This window comes from Lepidochelys kempii, chromosome 15 (genome assembly GCF_965140265.1).
Source record: "Lepidochelys kempii isolate rLepKem1 chromosome 15, rLepKem1.hap2, whole genome shotgun sequence".
In the NCBI taxonomy this organism is placed as follows: Eukaryota; Metazoa; Chordata; order Testudines; family Cheloniidae; genus Lepidochelys; species Lepidochelys kempii.
In genome coordinates, this window is record NC_133270.1 from 10,179,995 (window position 1) to 10,199,144 (window position 19,150).

The window sequence follows — 19,150 nt, forward strand, 5'->3', positions numbered from 1 at the left end:
TTTTCCTATTTCAGACACTGCAAATAAAAAAGACAGAACTCTGTTATTATATGATGCTGTTGTAACTACACAGGTACTACTTCAAGGCTGGATTCTGCCCTGGGCTAACATTATCTTACAGGGGAGAAGGGTGTATAGACAACCCCCTCATTCATTCTGTTTTAGGGCTGCCTGAATCATATCTCCAGTGCTTAGGGGAGCGCAAGGGCTGTGTCCCACAAAGAGCGACCGGGCAGAGAGCAGGAGCGGATTTACCATGAAACAAACTGTGTGGCGGCACGGGGCCCCCACCGATGGGGGGGCCCCCCAAAATGAAGGACAAATATCTGACAACCTGCCCCCAAGTCCCGGCCAGCTGGGCTCAGGCAGGCAGGCTACCTGCGTGCCGTGGCCAATGGCCCCGTGCCACTCCTGGAAGCGGCTGGCTGCTGGCACGTCTGTGCGCATCCCTGATGGGTGAAGGGAGAGGCGCTCCGCGCACTGCTCCTGCCCCAGGCAGCGCATGGAGACCCACTGCCCCTCTCCCCACAAGAGGTGCATAGACACATGCTAGCAGAAGCGCTAAGGTGGTTCCCTGCCCGCTCTGCCTCCCTCCCTCTGCGCTGCTTCACTCCCAGAAGTGGCCGGCATGTCCCTGTGGCCCCTGGATGGGGTGTGTGTGTGTGTGTTTGTGTGTGCTGCCCCTACCCCAATCACCAACTCCGCAGCTCCCACTGGCCAGAAACTGCGGCCGACGGGAGCTGCGAGGGTGTTGCCTGTGGGCAGCAGCCTGCAGAGACCCCCTCCCCCGCTGCCACCTAAGAGCTGCTGCCGGTGGGGGGCGGTGATGGTCGCTTTGGGAGCCGCGCCACCCAAGGTAAGCGCCAACCCCCTGCCCTAGCCCAGAGCCCACACCCAGCACCCAAAATTCTTCCCAGAGCACGCCTCCCGCACCCCCTCCTGCACTCCAATCCCCTGCCCCAATCAAGGTACCTGACTTTATTTTAATATACTTCCCATTACTTATAGGAGGAGAGTGATGAAAAAAAGAATGAAAAACGGGGAGAAGATCAGAGAGAATGTTCTTTTTTTTGGCTGGGTCCCAAGGGTGAGGCCCCGAAAGTGCAGCTGCGCACAGGGCCCCACTAACTGTAAATCCGCCACTGGCAGAGAGTAGCTGGAGGCATGTCTCTGCCCTTCCTTTGCCTCTCAGTAGCCAATAGAGCTGCCGTACACAGGAGCAGAGGTATATTGTACCCCAGAAAGAATGGTCACAAATTTCTTCTCAACTAGTGCAAATGGGAATTCAAGGGAGGAGTTGAGTCTGACTGAGAACATTGCCGCCTGATGCACTTGCTGGGGTAGTGTAGCTTTGCACTGACCCTTACTACATGGTGAAGTGTCCTGTACTGCTGCTGATGAATATAAACAACTGATGCAATCTTCGGGCTAGATTCTGTCACCCTTACTCACATTTAGCTTTATGTTATTCCACAAGCTATCCCACTGATTTTAGTTGTATTACTTACAGAGTAAGGATACTACTCAGCATAATAAATGAGGCAGAATCTGGCTCTTGGTGTCACTGGCTGGGAAAGACATACTGGCAGGAGCAGGGCAGGCAAATAACTCCACTGCTGCTGGAGATGCTGGGAAGAGAAGAGCACCTCAACGAAGGAGCAAGGGTGAAGAAAAACCAGAAAGAAAAATCAGGAGTGGAGGGAAAGCGGACTGAAGGATGCCTAAAACTGCTTGAATTTTCTTTGAATGTCAGTGCCTACTAGTGCTCTTTTCTGACAGTGGGACAGCTTGTGCAGTGAAGGGGCTTTCCGGGTCCACTGAGTCCGGCTTCTAGGTATAGAGCTACCTTTCACTACCTCAACATTTCATCTGCTATCTTATATCTTTTCCTCAGAATATCCTATCTCAACTGCTGGTGCTTTGACCCTAGTGCCTTACTTCCATTTTTATAAAATTGTTTTCATTTGGCCCCACTGGCAGTCAGTCGTCAGTCAAAAAGAAAAGGAGGACTTGTGGCACCTTAGAGACTAACAAATTTATTTGAGCATAAGCTTTCATGAGCTACAGCTCACTTCATCAGATGCATTCAGTGGAAAATACCGTGGGGAGATTTATATACACAGAGAACATGAAACAATGGGTGTTACCATACACACTATAATGAGAGTGATCAGGTAAGGTGAGCTATTACCAGCAGGAGAGTCGGGGGGTGGGTAGAAACCTTTTGTAGTGACAAGGTGGGCCATTTCCAGCAGTTGACAAGAACATGTGAGGAACAGCGGGGGGGGGGGGGGGAAATAAACATGGGGAAATAGTTTTACTTTGTGTAATGACCCATTCACTCCCAGTCTTTATTCAAGCCTAAATTAATTGTATCCAGTTTGCAAATTAATTCCAATTCAGCAGTCTCTTCTTGGAGTCTGTTTTTGAAGTTTTTTTGTTGAAGAATTGCCACTTTTAGGTCTGTAATCAAGTGACCAAAGAGATTGAAGTGTTCTCTGACTGGTTTTTGAATGTTATAATTCTTGACGTCTGATTTGTGTCCATTTACATTCTTTTACGTAGAGACTGTCCAGTTTGGCCAATGTACATGGCAGAGGGGCATTGCTGGCACATGATGGCATATATCACATAGGTAGATGCACAGGTGAACGAGCCTCTGATAGTGTGGCTGATGTGATTAGGCCCTATGATGGTGTCCCCTGAATAGATATGTGGACACAGTTGGCAACGAGCTTTGTTGCAAGGATAGGTTCCTGGGTTAGTGGTTCTGTTGTGTGGTGTGTGGTTGCTGGTGAGTATTTGCTTCAGGTTGGGGGGCTGTCTGTAAGCAAGGACTGGCCTGTCTCCCAAGATCTGTGAGAGTGATGGGTCGTCCTTCAGGATAGGTTGTAGATCCTTGATGATGCGTTGGAGAGGTTTTAGTTGGGGGCTGAAGGTGATGGCTTGTGGCTTTCTGTTATTTTCTTTGTTGGGCCTGTCCTGTAGTAGGTAACTTGTGGTTATTCTTCTGGCTCTGTCAATCTGTTTCTTCACTTCAGCAGGTGGGTACTGTAGTTGTAAGAACGCTTGATAGAGATCTTGTAGGTGTTTGTCTCTGTCTGAGGGGTTGGAGCAAATGCAGTTGTATTGTAGAACTTGGCTGTAGACAATGGATCGTGTGGTGTGGTCTGGATGAAAGCTGGAGGCATAAAGGTAGGCACAGCGGTCAGTAGGTTTCCGGTATAGGGTGGTGTTTATGTGACCATTGCTTATTAGCACTGTAGTGTCCAGGAAGTGGATCTCTTGCATGGACTGGTCCAGGCTGAGGTTGATGGTGGGATGGATCAGTCAACACAGTGGAACATCGATCCTGACAACTTTCCAGTGTCTGAGGACTTTGTTCTAGCTAAAGTTGTGTGTTGGTTGGGTTTTGTTTTTTTTTTACACCCTCCATTCCTTAACACGCTATCCTGGTGGTGCTCAACACTTACTGCTCATTGAGCACGTCACCCAAAGCACTGAGTCTGGTATGCATCAAGCAGACCTCTTCACCTTCAGTATACAGTCAGCTCTGCCCTGACCTTCTGGATGCAGCTAACCAAAGCTTCTGGCTAGCCTGCTTTGATTAAATTAGTCAATAAACCAGCTCTTTAGTTGAAGAATACTGCAGGAAAAATTAATCATTTTACTGTCCTCTCAACCTGATCACCATGCATAGTTCAGAGTTGTGTAATCTTTTGTCTTTTATTAACATTTAAAATAGTTTTGTTTTTTGTACCTGTGGGAATATATTTTCCTCCTATTTGAAAGAAACTGGTGCTTGGAGGACTGAGGAAGTGCCTGTGTTCCACTTCAGGGGCTTGCATGTATCTGAGCCTTGGTTGTGTGCTGAGTGGTGATCTGTGACAATGTCTAACTTCAGAAAACAGCAAATACAGCTAATTAATTTCCTATTTATTCCAAGTTTTGGAAGTTGGATTTACCTTTTAGGTTAGACGCAGTGACCCATCTAAACAGTTTTCCAAGAGAAATGTTGTTGTTTAAAGCACTTTAAGCACTCAAGCAACTTAATTTAAAATCTATGCATGCATTTTGCACAATGGTGTGTTTGTATATGCCTCAAATGTGAATGCATTTTTGTGCGCCAAAATTACACAGGTTTGTATGCCTTTCTTCATATGAAAATTAGCTGTCATTTATGACTAAATATGCACAGGTAGATTAGCACAAGAAAATTGATTTGTGCAACTAATTTTGAAGATCTTGTTCTTATATTACACCAATACGTAGCAGTAGCAGTACAAAATAATTACGTTTGACTTATTTTTTAGGAACCAATAAAAGAGGAGGTATCTGCTGTTCAGGAAGAAGTACTAAAGAAAGCGGATGCAGTGACTATTGCAAAGATTTCCCTAAGACCAAAGGTGACTTTAAATTGCTCACTAAGGTCCTCATTAAGCAAAGTACTTAAGCACATGCATAATTATAGACAATAAGACTTACCCGCATGCTGAAAGTTACCTACGTAAGTACCTTGCTGAATCGAGACCTAAATCTTTACTGCACGTCATGATACTACATCATTACTTTCAAGTTTATTGAATCCTTTTCTCAAAAAGCAATAAGAAATCCTGCTTTTTCTCTCGCTGATAAACATTCTAAACTTTATGGGCCAATTCTCCTTACCCAGGTGAATCTACCATTGAAGTCAGCATAAAGTTTGCCTGGGGGAAGGACTGCAGGATCAGGTCCTAATTTAGATAGATAGATACTAAGGTCAGAAGGGACCATTATGATCATCTAGTCTGACCTCCTGCACAACGCAGGCCACAGAATCTCACCCACCCACTACTGTGAAAAACCTCTCACCTATGTCTGAGCTATTGAAGTCCTCAAATCGTGGTTTAAAGACTTCAAGGAGCAGAGAATCCTCCAGCAAGTGACCCAAGCCCCATGCTACAGAGGAAGGCGAAAAACCTTCAGGGCCTCTTCCAATCTGCCCTGGAGGAAAATTCCTTCCCGACCCCAAATATGGTGATCAGCTAAACCCTGAGCATATGGGCAAGATTCACCTGTGAGATACTACAGAAAATTCTGTCCTGGGTAACTCGGATCCCACCCCATCTAACATCCCATCACAGGCCATTGGGTCTATTTACCATGAATATTTAATTACCAAAATCATGTTATCCCATCATACCATCTCCTCCATAAACTTATCGAGTTTAATTTAGTAACACTGTTGCTGTTAATGTCTATGCTTAATAATGCTAATCTCTTCCACTCTGTTCATTTGAATTTACATGTTTTAAAAGGCCTGGATTTTAACCTATATTTACACTTAATGTAGAAATGGTTAGCAGATTATTATAGTTTTCATTTCAAAAAGTTACTTATATTTTATTGATTTTTAGGGCATCTGCCAGCATAGCACACACTTAGATCTATAGGACCAGCTGGTATAGATTGGTGTTATTCCACTGAGGTCAGTAGAGCGGTCCCAGCCTGCACTTGGAGTGACCTAACAGCATCATTTTTAAATATTGAATGGCTTGGAGATATTTTACTCCAATACCTCTTTCTGCTAAGCACAGAACAATTACTGTGGCAAGTCTGCTGCTGTAATTCATCCAAGATCACCCAGGCGTATGTTCCAGTTGATGTGTAATACAACAATGCAGAACTACATTACAGACTGTGGCTATCTACACTGAAGCAATTCCTACAGCATAAATTTAAAGAAAAAACTAGAAAGCTGGTTACCACATTTTCTATTCTAAAGTACATTTCCCTCTCACGTTTGTATTTAACCGTTTGCCTGGGTTGCCTTTGAAAGTCTAGCAGCAAGATTTTGATGGATGGATGGATTGATGGATTGCCGTGTGCTCTCACCTTCTGTTTACTGTAAACCTGCCAGATCTCCCTTCTGTTTAGCACAAACCTGAAGGTTGGAAGGTTGGTTGCTCCTGATTTTTTAAATAGATGTGTAAGCACGTTGGAGAGTAAACAAAAGGTAGAGTCCTGCATCTGAAAGTATCCGAAAGCTGTGACTACTGACAGCTAGTAACATTTTTAAAAGAACCTAGGAACTACTGTGCAACCTTCAGTTTAGCTGCATCCGCTTTCTCCACTTTAATGAACTATTTTCATTAACATCCAGTTTCTTTTCCTTACAATTATTTTCAGTCTACTACACAAGAACGTTTGAAGAAGCCTCCACCATTTAAACAAATAGAAAAGGATCTGAAGTCTCTGAATAAAGATCTTACCCACACAAGGTAAGAATCTAGAATACACAGAAATTGACTTTTTAAGGCCATGGGTGGAAAAGAGAGATTCCTTGGGCTGCAATAGCCACACTCTGGTTATGGGCAAACTAGGCAATGGTACCTACCAACAGTTCAGAAATGGAGTTTTACTCTATCACTATCATTTATGCTTATTCAAAATGATGTCATCTCTGCATGAAGAAATGGTGATAGTTTGGGTGGGTCTATGTCACAGAGCTCTCACAAAGCACCATTACAGCATTATTATAATATCGTTTATTAAGATGCTTGGCACCCTCTCTTCAGTCTTTCTATAAATCAATAATGTGGTCAGATCAATAATCAAAGCAGTCAAAAAAGTGAACAAAATGTTAGGGTATATAAAGAATGGGATCAAAAATAATAGTGTAAATATTGTAATGCTACTGTAGAAAGGGATGTATGCACTCACTTGGAATACTGTGCTTAATTCTGGTCTCAAAACAGACATGGAAGAAAGAGAAGTGTGTTTACAGCCCTGACTGAGTCCTCCCGAGGGGACAGTCACCAGGCTGTTATAACTGGCCCCAACTTCTGGATCCCATGTACTTTCAAGCCAGCTGGGTCTGGACAGCAACCAGTCACTGGTTCTACCTCTGGGCCTGCAGGATGCGAACTCCCTCTCTGGCTCCTTCCGTGAGATGTGAGACACTGCAATCAGAGTCAGGGCTGAAGATCGACTCCTTTAATGTTTTGTAATGAACACATCACACATTAGATAGGAGTGGGACTTTCAGTGAGCTTTATGCTCTGAAATACTCTAGATGCTTTTGAAAATCTCCTCCTCCTCCCCCCTCCCCTTAGTTTTAACATGCATTATAAGAGATTTAAAAATTGCTTTAAGTATAAAATTCAACATAACCTTAACTATTGAGCAGCAAAGGTTCTGGGTTACGGTTGCCAGGTCTCTGGTTTTCATCCAGAATGCTTGGTCGAAAAGGAACCCTGGCGGCTCCGATCAGCACTACTGACTGGGCCATTAAAAGCCCAGTCAGCAGCACAGTGGGCCTAAGGCAGGTTACTTACCTGCCATAGCTCTGTGCGGCTCCCGGAAGAAGCGGCATGTCCTCCCTCTGATTCCTAGGCATAGGAGCAGCCAGGGGTCTCCATGCACTGCCCCCGCCCCAAGCACCAGCTCCGCTGCTCCCATTGGCCAGGAACTGCAGCCAATAGGAGCTGTGGGGGTGGCGCCTGCAGATAGGACAGCGTCCAGAGCCGCCTAGCAGCGCCTCCGTGTAGGAGCTGGGGGTGGGGGGGACATGCCACTGCTTCCAGGAGCTGCTTGGGTAAGCGCCACCTAGAGCCTGCACCCCATCCCACACTCCAACCCCCTGCCCCAGCCCTGATCCCCCTCCCACCCATCAAACCCCTCCATCCCAGCTTGGAGCCCCCTCCTACACCCCAAATCCCTCATCCCCAGAGCCTGCACCCCCAGCTGGAGCCCTCACCCCCTCCCACATCCCAACCCACTGCTTCAGCCCAGAGCCCCCTCCCACACCCTGAACTCCTCTTTTCTGGCCCCACTCCAGAGAGGTCAGGGCAAGGGTGTTCAATTTTGTACGAGTAGAAAGTTGGCAGCCCTACTCTAGGTTAGTGTGACGGGGAACATTCACCTCTCATGAGTACCTCTCCTGTTGGTTGGGTGCGAACCTGAACACACTCTCACCACCCTTGGTTTCAGAGTAACAGCCGTATTAGTTTGTATTCGCAAAAAGAAAAGGAGTACTTGTGGCACCTTAGAGACTAACCAATTTATTTGAGCATAAGCTTTCGTGAGCTACAGCTCACTTCATCCGATGAAGCTCACAAAAGCTTATGCTCAAATAAATTGGTTACCCTTGGTGACTGTTAACGTTGTCAAATGGGTTTTCAGTGGCTCAGCCCTCTGGCCAAGTCACACACAGCCAATGTGTGAACGAACAAACCCCTTGCAGGGTAAAAGGTCAACAAGGCCTGTCCCTCCGCCCATGTTAAAATCTGTAGCTCTGTCTCTGGGCTCAGTCCTCAGCATCTTCTGGGCTTGCTTTAAGTCTGTCCCTGCCCTATTATAGAGTAGCACCACAGGTCTTTCTCCATGGAGACTCTTCGCTTTTAGCCGTTCTGTGGTGTCCCAGCTCTCCAGCCAGGTCACTTCTTAACTTCAGTCCCCTTCCAGGGGCACCAGGGGAGAGTAACAAAGTTCAACAAATGGTTGACCCTCTTCAGGGTCTTCAGCCCCATCCCTGGGCCTGTTTAATGGCCTAGCCCATTTCTTGGGCTTCTAAAAAAAACATGTGCCTTCTCAGAGCTTTGGTCACTTCCCCAGCAGCCGGTGGGTGGGATCCTGGCTCACCCACTACTCTGGGTCCCAACCCAATCATGTGCTATTTGAATAACCCATCTTCTGGTTCTTCCTTAAGCTCCAGAAGGCGCACCCTTCCTTACTCCTCTGTTCCCAGTCGGGAGCTGAGCAGCTTATCCCATGCAGCTCCTTTTATCTGAGCTTGCTATGTTCTGATTGGCTGCTTCCCTGCAGCCTTTTTAGGTAGGCCTTCAATGACTCACCTTAACTGCTCCTTTTCTGGAGCAAGGTGTGGTAGGACCACAAGGCCTCCAGCAGAGGGACTCAAATGGACCACTAGATCATCTGACCTTGTCTGTGTCACAGATCACCAACGCCACCCTGCACCCGCCCACTAAACCCAGCAACCAAATTAGACCAAGGTATTGGAGCCTTAGTGTGAAAGAGCCTTCTTGTAAATGAATATCCAGCCCGCTGACTCTCCACTCTGCTTCACTCGTTTTACACTTGTGCCGCTCTATTGACTACAATGGCATTAAACTGGCACAATACGAGTGCAATGTAAATGAGAGAGTCAGGCCCAAAGTTTCTTTTAATTCCTTGTAACTGAGTGGCCTTATCCCTGTTTTCATGATCAATTTAGTGAAATGTTAAAAAGAATAACATCTAACTAAATCTTTCATCTGCTGTTCTGCCAGATGTTCCTTTGCACTGAACTGCTTAGAGACCATTCACTAAATTTGCTCAGTAATAGCTTAACTAGATATTAAATTGCACTCATGTAGCTCTACAGTCTTCTGAAATATTTCCTTGGAACCTTCTAGCATTCTTTAATTTGAATGTCAAACTAAGAAAAAGTAAACATTTTTTACAATTAAAACGGCAAGCATTTGTACACAAAAATGTTTTTTAGTCCTGGCAAGGTTTAGCTACAGCCTGCTGCAAATAAATGCTGACAAATTACCACTGTCAACCCCAGTAGGATACAGATTACACAAGTGTTTACAACAAGGGCTGTAGACTTTGAAAAGCATTCTCTAGACACAATAGCTGAATTAAAGCAAGCAGCAATAAAGAAGATGGACACTGGTACAAGAAGCAGATAATTTCTTTGGTTAAACCTAGGCAAATGTGTGTTCTCTGAATGGCTGAAACATTTTATCAGCATAAAATATGTTAAAAGCAAAAAATTACATTCTTGAAACATTATGCTGAAATTGTAATTGCACAAATGTCAAGGAATTCAGAGCTAAGTTTCCCACAGAAAGCTTTATTCTCCTGTTTGCACATACATACTGCAATATAATTAGAATGCTACATTTCACAAAAGCATGATGGTTTTACATTATCCTAAATTTTATCCCAGAATTCCTTACTAGTTATGGAAGATAATATCAAACTTCTTACATTCTCCCTCCCTTCTCTGAACTCCTTCCCTGATTATTTTGCTTATGCAAATCCTAGTGAAATTTTATCTCCTAAACTAGGTAAAATACATAATAAATACTTCATAAAACAAAACAAAATAAATACTATGTTATCTAGGCTGAATACACCACTTCAGAATAAGGCATAACTTACTTTTGCCAAAAATGCATTGTTAGCTACTATTCAAGAGAACCGCAGTAGATTAGTTGTCTGTATGCATTGTTCATTGCTAATCTTCAGTAGGATTGTCACTTTGAGGTCAAATTAAAGTTCTTTTGATGATAACCCACCTCCGTTCAGTATTGCTTCTTGAAGTTTGTGATGTAGCTACATGGAATTCACTTCATGTTGTCCTGTATTGCTTACCTTTGGACATGTCTGCGGCACAAAATCCACCATAACAATTTGCACAAAAGAAATCATTATTAATCTCTGCAGAGAGGCCTATGACTGATTTGGCATGGAGAGTGAAGTCCCCTCATTTCCTTAGAGGTGATACCTTTAGAATTGGGATGAGACATATTGTACGGACAGTGCTGGAAGTGCATAATCCCTTTCCTATATTGTTATCTATTTTATGGATAGGATTGGAGTTTCATTTACGAGGGCTGGCAATTTTACACTTTTCTCAAATCCTAAACTCACTAAAATGAATCTGTGTATGTTAGGGCTGAAGGAACAGTTCTCTGAACCATTCAGAGAAAATCTGAACCAATTACATTAAGAAGTATTATGGGGTTTATACACCCACACACCCGAGAAGTAAGGACCAGGGGCTAATGCACATACAAAGCAGAACGAACTCCCTGAGCTGGATCTGATTACAGCAGTTATAATAGCTGTTTTCTTAACAGAGAGGGATGGCTGAGGGGAAAATGTTCTCTTGGGGAAGACTTGGAGAGGGAGTCTGTGACCCGAGTAACCGGATGACCCACCGCAAGCTTGAAGCAAGCTGGCCCAGTGATTGTATTGTTATTTAAGATTGTATGCAGTTTTGTTGTAGCCATGTTGGTCCTAGGATATTAGAGAGACAAGGTGAGTAAAGGAATATCTCTTTTTTTGGACCAACTTTTGTTGGTAAGAGAGAGAAGCTTTCTGAGAAGAAGACTGCTGTGTAAGCTTGAAAACTTGTCTCTCACAAACAGAAGTTGGTCCAATAAAATAAATTACTTACTCACTTTGTTTATTAAAATTGGGCTGTCCTAAATCATTTATTACAAGTGTCATTTTTTTACTAGATTTAAGTAGACTGAAGAGAGCCTGACTTTGTCTATCAGCTGATACTTCCAACAGGAGTTTTAGAAACTGCACTGCACATGCCTAGAAATATTTAAGTTCAGAGAAGTTTTTCTTGTAGACGTACTGTTAACAAAGTTCAGAAGGTTCTCTCACATTTAATGGGTTTTGTAATAGCAATCTTGAGCATCCATAATTTTTGAGAGGTTTCAAGTGAACTTTGTACTTGTGAAAAGTACTAGAATGTCAGTCTGGAGAGGACTCTCTTTACCGTATTATATAGATCTGGTATAGCACAAGTAGTGGCTGGCAGATTTCCATCAACAGCCCTGTTATTGTGCTACAAACCTGACCTGGAGAAACTAACTCTGAGGTATTTCAGGAACAGTAAAAAACCCAAACGCCAAACTTAAATGCTTGCTTTTTACATCCACCAAGCATCTCCAGATAAAAATGCAAAGTACATGATGTGCAGATGGATGTACTTAGCCCAGACTATACAGAGAAATCAAAAACATTTGTCTTTCCAGACATTTTGCTTCTGCTGCATTGCATGCTACAAGTATTATGACAACATTCACACATTAATAATGTTATATGATCGAATGGTGAGGGCAAAGCGATGTGAATCAAGAGGATGCTGATTCTAAGTATTGGCTGAGCCTCTCACTCTTTGTACGACATTGTGCAAATCACTTGACCTTTTTGCATCTGTCAAGAAAGTTGTAAACAGCTTGGGACTGGAAATAAGATGATGCGTCTGAACTCAGCTCTCCTGTATAAATATATATTTTTTTAATTGGCATGGATGCACCACGTATAAGATATGTCTGTTGTGACTGAAGGCCTAGAAGATTTTTCTACTAGAATGGAGTTTCTCCTACCACTTTCATTTAAATTCTTAGGGTTATTTCACTTTAAATCTTTTACCATTAATGTTTTATAATAGGAACAATCTTTTAAAACCCTCTGTGGATGTATTTAATTAATACTTAGCATTTTTGTAATATTTGTATGTACACAAACATTAACTAGTTAATCCTCACAACACCCCTTTGAGGTAGCTAAGCAGGCAAGTATTTTTATCCCATTGGTGAATTGGGAAACCTTAATCAGGGAGGTGAAGTGAATTGCTAAGGCCATACAAAGAGTCATTGTTGGAGCCAAGATTGGAACTCATGTGCGTGGGATTCTAAAACCTTTGCTTGTTCTTCTAGACCACACTAGTGTCTCTGTCTGATTAGGGGTTTTTTTAATTGTCTACTAAATCAAGCTCCTGGAAAAGACTTTTTAGATCATCTAATTCATCTCTCAAAAAGAAAAGGAGTACTTGTGGCACCTTAGAGACTAACCAATTTATTTGAGCATGAGCTTTCGTGAGCTACAGCTCACTTCATCGGATGCATACCGTGGAAACTGCAGCAGACTTTATATATACACAGAGAATATGAAACAATACCTCCTCCCACCCCACTGTCCTGCTGGTAATAGCTTATCTAAAGTGATCATCAGGTGGGCCATTTCCAGCACAAATCCAGGTTTTCTCACCCTCCACCCCCCCACACAAATTCACTCTCCTGCTGGTGATAGCCCATCCAAAGTGACAACTCTTTGCACAATGTGCATGACAATCAAGTTGGGCTATTTCCTGCACAAATCCAGGTTTTCTCACATCCCCCCCACCCCCATACACACACAAACTCACTCTCCTGCTGGTAATAGCTCATCCAAAGTGACCACTCTCCAAGTTTAAATCCAAGTTAAACCAGAACATCTGGGGGGTGGGGGGTAGGAAAAAACAAGAGGACACAGGCTACCTTGCATAATGACTTAGCCACTCCCAGTCTCTATTTAAGCCTAAATTAATAGTATCCAATTTGCAAATGAATTCCAATTCAGCAGTTTCTCGCTGGAGTCTGGATTTGAAGTTTTCAAATTCATCTCTGGAACACAGTGCAGGATTGTTTTCAACAGAAGATTGTGTTTTTGTAGTCTTCTTTTAACTGAAGACATTTCTCAGTTTCCTGCACTATATTATAATAAACAAAATTCTGATTACATCAAATGTTTAATTGTGGGCTTGTCTACAAACATTTGGTTTGCAGCAAGCTCTGGTGCAAACCTAGCCTGCACTAGCATGCCATGGTCTAACTGTTTGTGTGCACCTGCTTATGCACGTTATTAGTCTGCTAATATGCTTTGATCTAGTCTTGTTTCTTAAGTTTAATTCACAGTTCCATGCAAAAGTGGCTTTATTTTATACTGAAGTATTTGGAATTGCATAATTCAGTCCAAGAAAATTTCATGAAAATTTAAATTAGGGCAGGACAATGGGGATAGATAAGGTTAAATCAGGCAAAATAAATAAGTGAATAATTTCACACACTAACCTTTTTTCTTTTTAAAGAGAAATTCAGTTTTACCCCAGTCTAGTGAAAACTATTCAACACACTGTGAGAAGCCTGCATAGTCACTGTCATATATGGGGAACTTCACTTAAAATCCAAATTTTCTGGGACCCACAATAGTCTCAATGCATGCACAATCAGTGGGTTTTTTTCAATCAGTGTCATTCAGCACAGCACAACCTTTACTAGGTGCTTCCAGTGGAGATCCTGGAAAAACATCCTCACACCCAGCAGGTTCCAAAGGCAACAAAAATTTGGGAGCCCTCCTATTTCATAGTTTAGCAAATGAATTGTGATACATGAGATATAATGGCCACGGAGAAATTTGCCTGTTTGAGAAACAACTGACAAATGGAATTTTAAAAATGGATATACTTTATCTAATGCTTTCTAAAATCTACAGTAGACAAACAACCAATAACTACAACCATTTTCAGCTGTTATTGAGAATTTATATAACAAACATAACCTCTGATAATCAAGCAATGATGTTGTGTCTGTTAACTGAATGATTTTATGCTATGCTTTCTACTGTATATGTTGTAAGTGATGAAATAACTTGATCCCTGTTATTTGCATTTTTAATACAAAAATGTGCCAACCACTGTAAGGTCCTTCCCATTTGTCTTGATAATTTGCATGGTGTTATTTAATATAAATCCACTGTGTAAAGAAACAACGATGGCAAAAGAAGTAAAGAAAGAAAACTAATAGCCCTAATTAAATAAATATTTGAGATAGGAACCTGCAGAATGAGTTTAATGCCCACTTTAGATAACTGCATTGCTATTTGGAGCCAAAGTCATGTGTTGCAATACTTGTATATAGCAACTGCAGCATGACAGAAAGGAGCTAGATGAGAGAGGAATAAATAGGGAGGGAAATACAAGAAAGGTGGGGGGGAAAGCTAGTGTGTAAGCCATTACACTAGCTACCTTGCAACTTCAATTAAAGCAGTGTGACAAGCAGAGTAGTATATGATTAAGTAATGTGGTGAGGAATACAAATGCTATTCAGTGATTTGTGTGTGCTGTCTTCCCTCCTCATGATAAAAGAGGAATATTTGGTAGTCGTCTTAATTAGGCATTAATTGATATACCTTGGCATATTTGCAGAGAATCGTGTCTGTAGTCTTACAGCTTGTTTGCTTTAAAGGGAATAAGAGAAGAAACCAAGAGTAAGTTATCATTAGTAGTGGTCATAGTGACATAGCACATTAGTATGAATTTTAAAACTCTCTCAGAAATGTTTGAAGAGCCATTACTGGATTGGATTTAACCACATTCACCAAAGCTTTAATATTCTAGTTAAGGCATCAAGACATAGTCAAAATAATGTCTAGCCCTGTAATTTTCACCTCACACATGCTCACTTACAAAAACACTCTCTCTCTCTCATGCACAGAAATATAGAATTTTCCTGTAAGTCACCATCCTGGCACAAAAGAGGACCACGATAGAGAAGAGAGATTGCTCATACTAGACTCCAGCAACAAGTGTCAGTCACTAATGCTTCCCCTCACACTATCACAGATGCACTTAAAGTACTATTAAGGCTCCCTGATGATTGCTGTAATTAGGATTTTCCAAATGATTGGTTATGCCAGGTCGTTTTAAAGGAAATTTGGTCAGTTCTAAAACATCATATTTCCAAAAGCCTCATGTCAAAATGCAGCAAGAAGCTTGCTTATCTTTATGAATGAAGAAACAGACAAACCAGCTGAGGAGTCTGTAGATGATGATCTGTTCTTTTTATTTTCAGAATCTCAACTTCTTTCTTTTCAATGTGAACTGAACCTGAGTCCCCACAAAGTAGCTCTGACCAACTTGACCAAATATTTCCCAGTGTACGATTCAGTGGACGGAGCACAGTATGGCAGTAGTGACAAAGTCATTGTCCTTGAGTGTTCAGATACATTTAGTATTTTGAGCAAAGAATTATGTTTTCATTCTGCAGTAGGAAATCTTCTACACTATTTTTACTAAGACTAAACAAACTCGAGCTCAGAGACTTTGAAATGACATTCATCTCTGTGTGAGAGAGATCCCTTCTTATTGCTTTGTTCCTATGACATCCATAAATGTGATCCAAAAATAATGTACAGTAATCCACAGTTGGGTGAGAATGTACTGTTTGAGAACCAAGGATGTTGAGGTCTTTATAACTAATCATAAATAATAGAAAGATACAAGAACACATACAAAAAAAAAGTATTCCAAGACTGTCCCTGTAAACCCATAAAGACATGTGGCTATAAATCACCCATGCTGCCCAACTCAACCAGAAAGAGTGTGCAAGTTCATTAGAAACACTGTCGCACATTTACACAATATACTTAGAAATGAGTGACTTTATTTAAATGAGCACCACTGAAAATATTTTCTTCGGACAACAGAAAGGGTGGGAGGGCAGCACGATTAGCAATGATAGAAGCTGGAAACAGAATCTGATTGATTGTATCATAAAGATATTTTGAGAACACATACAATAGCTGTTAAGGATGCAAAAAAAATATTTGTTTGCCTCCACTGTCAATGGAGTTGTTCTGATCAGTAGCCTGCCTTGCTAATGCTAGCTGTCTTCACTCAGTGCCTCACACAAGTCTTTCCTGTTGGGAGGCAATGTCATGTTAATTTGTGGAGAAAATGGAGTGGATTTGCACTGAACAGTCAGCTTTCATGAAAGTAGACCCATTTTTGGAGGGTACAAATGGTTAGTCTTCTCTGGTTGGGTTTAGGCCCATGAAGCTCACTGAGTTACTAGAGTTGTTGGGACTACTTTGCAGCAGAACAGAACCAGTAATTGGGGCCTATGCCTTATTTGTGTGGTGAAAACCTGTGGACCCTATGTCTGTGGTTGGTGAAGATGGTCAGTTCCTCCTTTAAAGTGGACAGACGGCTGGCTTCTCTAAAGGAAGCTCCTGTATGCCAAAAAAATATCCCTTTAAGTTGACAGTCTGGTCAACAAGTCCAGTATCCAATCAGCTAGTTTTTGGTTAAGATTACTGAGAAGATTGTGAGACAACTCTGAGTATCTAAAGAGTTCATATCTCCTTGGCAGTCTGGGTAGAGACATTGCACTGATGACTTTGTTAGATAATGGAGCATACCAATTGGAGCTGCTGGGTGCTTTTCAATATAAAATGAGATAGGGACATACCCAGTGTTAGTGCATTTTAAATGAATTGCACTACCAGGCCAAATGATAGTGGTATAGGTCTGTCTCCAGCTGATAAGGCTTTTACGAGTTTTTTGTGATAAACTGGGTTGTTTCTCTTTCCATAGATGCTGTGTGATTAACTCATTCAGCCTTTCAAATAACAAAGCTGAGCTCTTCATCATTAGCAGATGCATAAATAATCCCAGGACACAAATCTGAAGAAGAGCTCTGTGTAGCTCAAATGCTTGTGTCTCTCACCAACAGAAGTTGGTCCAATAAAAGATATTACCTCACCCACCTTGTCCCTCTAATATCCTGAAACTGAAATGGCTACAACAACAGTGCATAAATTCATTTTGATATTTTCAGTTCTGGCCACTAAGGATAGAGGAAAGAAGCTGCCAGTTTTGAATGTCACGGAATATTTTATCATAAGCAAAGATTGTATGGATGACATTGGAAAAGATTTATGCATATGTTAATGATGAAGTATGTAATACATTTGTAGGTTTGATATGGGAGATGATGGAAATGTGAGGTATCTGAGCTTTGTGAAGAAAACCATTCTCCAAATGAATCTATTAATGTAAATTTTGAAGGGACTGAGGAACAGGGATTTGGAGGAAATTTTGGAAGGATTGATGGTGACAAAACCGTATCACCTGCATACAAACTAATATTGTGCTCATCTTTGTTTATTTGTGTACCTTCAGTGGCACACAATTTCTTATGTATCGCTAGGCATTCAAAAGATTAATAAAAGGGGAGAGGAAAGAGTGGACAACCCTGCCCATTCCTCTTTCCAACTGAAAGACCGAGAAAAGAATTCCATTCGTCAGTACAGATGCAAGAGACAATATTGTAAAAGTCTTCAACCCAATTAAGGAAAATGGAACTAAAATAAAATTTTCCTAATACTGTCATAAGAAATGGCCATTCTGTTCTATCAAATTCTTTATCTGGAGTTAGGGAAAAGACTTGTGAAGCAGTCCTTGGTAACTGGGTTTGGTAATATAGGTGAAGAATTTTTCTTGTGCTATCAGTAGCAAGTCTGCCTTTCACAAAATACAATTGATATCTGAACAATTGAGAAAATCGTATTTTTAGGCAGGTTACTAGACTTTTGGTGATTTACTTTATATTCTATATTCAAAAGCATAATACTTAGGATGGAAATCTCAACAATTATCATAGTCTTTATTACTCTAATTTTGAAGATAAAGATGGTCCTCCTCTCATACAACATTAGCCCCTTTTGGAAAGTTTAATCAGTGACTTTAAGTAGAATAGGAAATATCTGGTCACATCTTTTATGAAAGTCTGTTGGATAGCCAGCTGATCCTGGTGCTTTGCCAGGGATTAGATTTTGTATAGCTTTTTCAATCTCATGTATCCAAATAGGGTTATCCATTAACCATTTTTCATATGCAGGACAGTGTTAAAGAAAAAACCTTCACCAAAGTGGATTTAAACCAGTTATTTCAGCAATGAATTGAATGAGGGTGAAGGTGAAAATTACACTTCCATTTCACTTACATCCCTTGGATGCCTGTTTGCCTGTTTCTTTATACCACCCTTCTCATTGTAGGTGGCTCAAGCACCACCTACTTCTTTGTTTATATGTAGAGCTGGTCAGAAATGTCCATCAAAACAAAATTTAAAAAGAAAAACTAGAAAAAAATCTTGAGAACTTTCATGAATTTTCCCCTATTTTCTGACCAGTTGTAGTTAGAAGTGATCATCTGTTGATCCCTTTTAGAGGTAACTCTCAGTGGGTCCATCAGTTGGAGAGATGTTTCCCTAAATATGAAAAAAGACACTGCTCAGACATGGTGAAAAATCTGTGTCTCTGTATACCTTTGAAGAACCGAATGCAAGTAAGTATGTATATCCATAATCACAGATTGTGCATGTCTTCCGGGATATCCAGGTGTATGAGTAGGTTAGCATGGGCTTGTGGCATGTGGTATCAGAACTAAGTGGGAGAGAAAGGACGACACTGGTGTCAGTAAAATAAAGACAAGGGAGAATTGAGGGTGCTATATAGAGGATTCCAAGCAGATGAACCAGTGTAAAGCTGACAAGATGTCATCCCATATCAACAACAGCTAGAAATTGACAGCTTTAAGATACAAGCTGAAAAGGGAAGAATCTGTACCACTTTATGAACTATTCAAACTCTCTATTTGAAAAATGCAGATTTATTGTGTTTCCTAGTTTTGAAGAAAATGGTCCCCTGTGAATCTGTTTCACCATGCTGTATTAGTTCAATAAAACTAAGTGTCAAATTGTTGGCAGTTTAATCTTTAACGGTATTCCACTGTCTGTTTTTTATGCTTTAAATTAGA

The 19,150-nt window shown here is 41.5% G+C and overlaps 1 protein-coding gene across 8 annotated transcripts in view; it reads left to right on the forward strand.

The window, feature by feature from the left end:
- CCDC60 (coiled-coil domain containing 60) overlaps positions 1-19,150 on the forward strand; it is a 113,465-nt gene that overhangs the window by 44,471 nt on the left and 49,844 nt on the right. For 7 of the 8 annotated variants that reach the window (XR_012155064.1, XM_073312892.1, XM_073312894.1 and 4 more), the window contains exons 2-3: positions 4,314-4,406; positions 6,169-6,260. Coding sequence is in view for 7 of the 8 variants with exons in the window: in XM_073312892.1 (XP_073168993.1) it covers positions 4,314-4,406; positions 6,169-6,260 (185 nt within the window). In the remaining variant the exon portion in view is untranslated. The remainder of the gene's footprint in view (positions 1-4,313; positions 4,407-6,168; positions 6,261-19,150) is intronic. The other variant, XM_073312896.1, reaches the window with a different exon arrangement.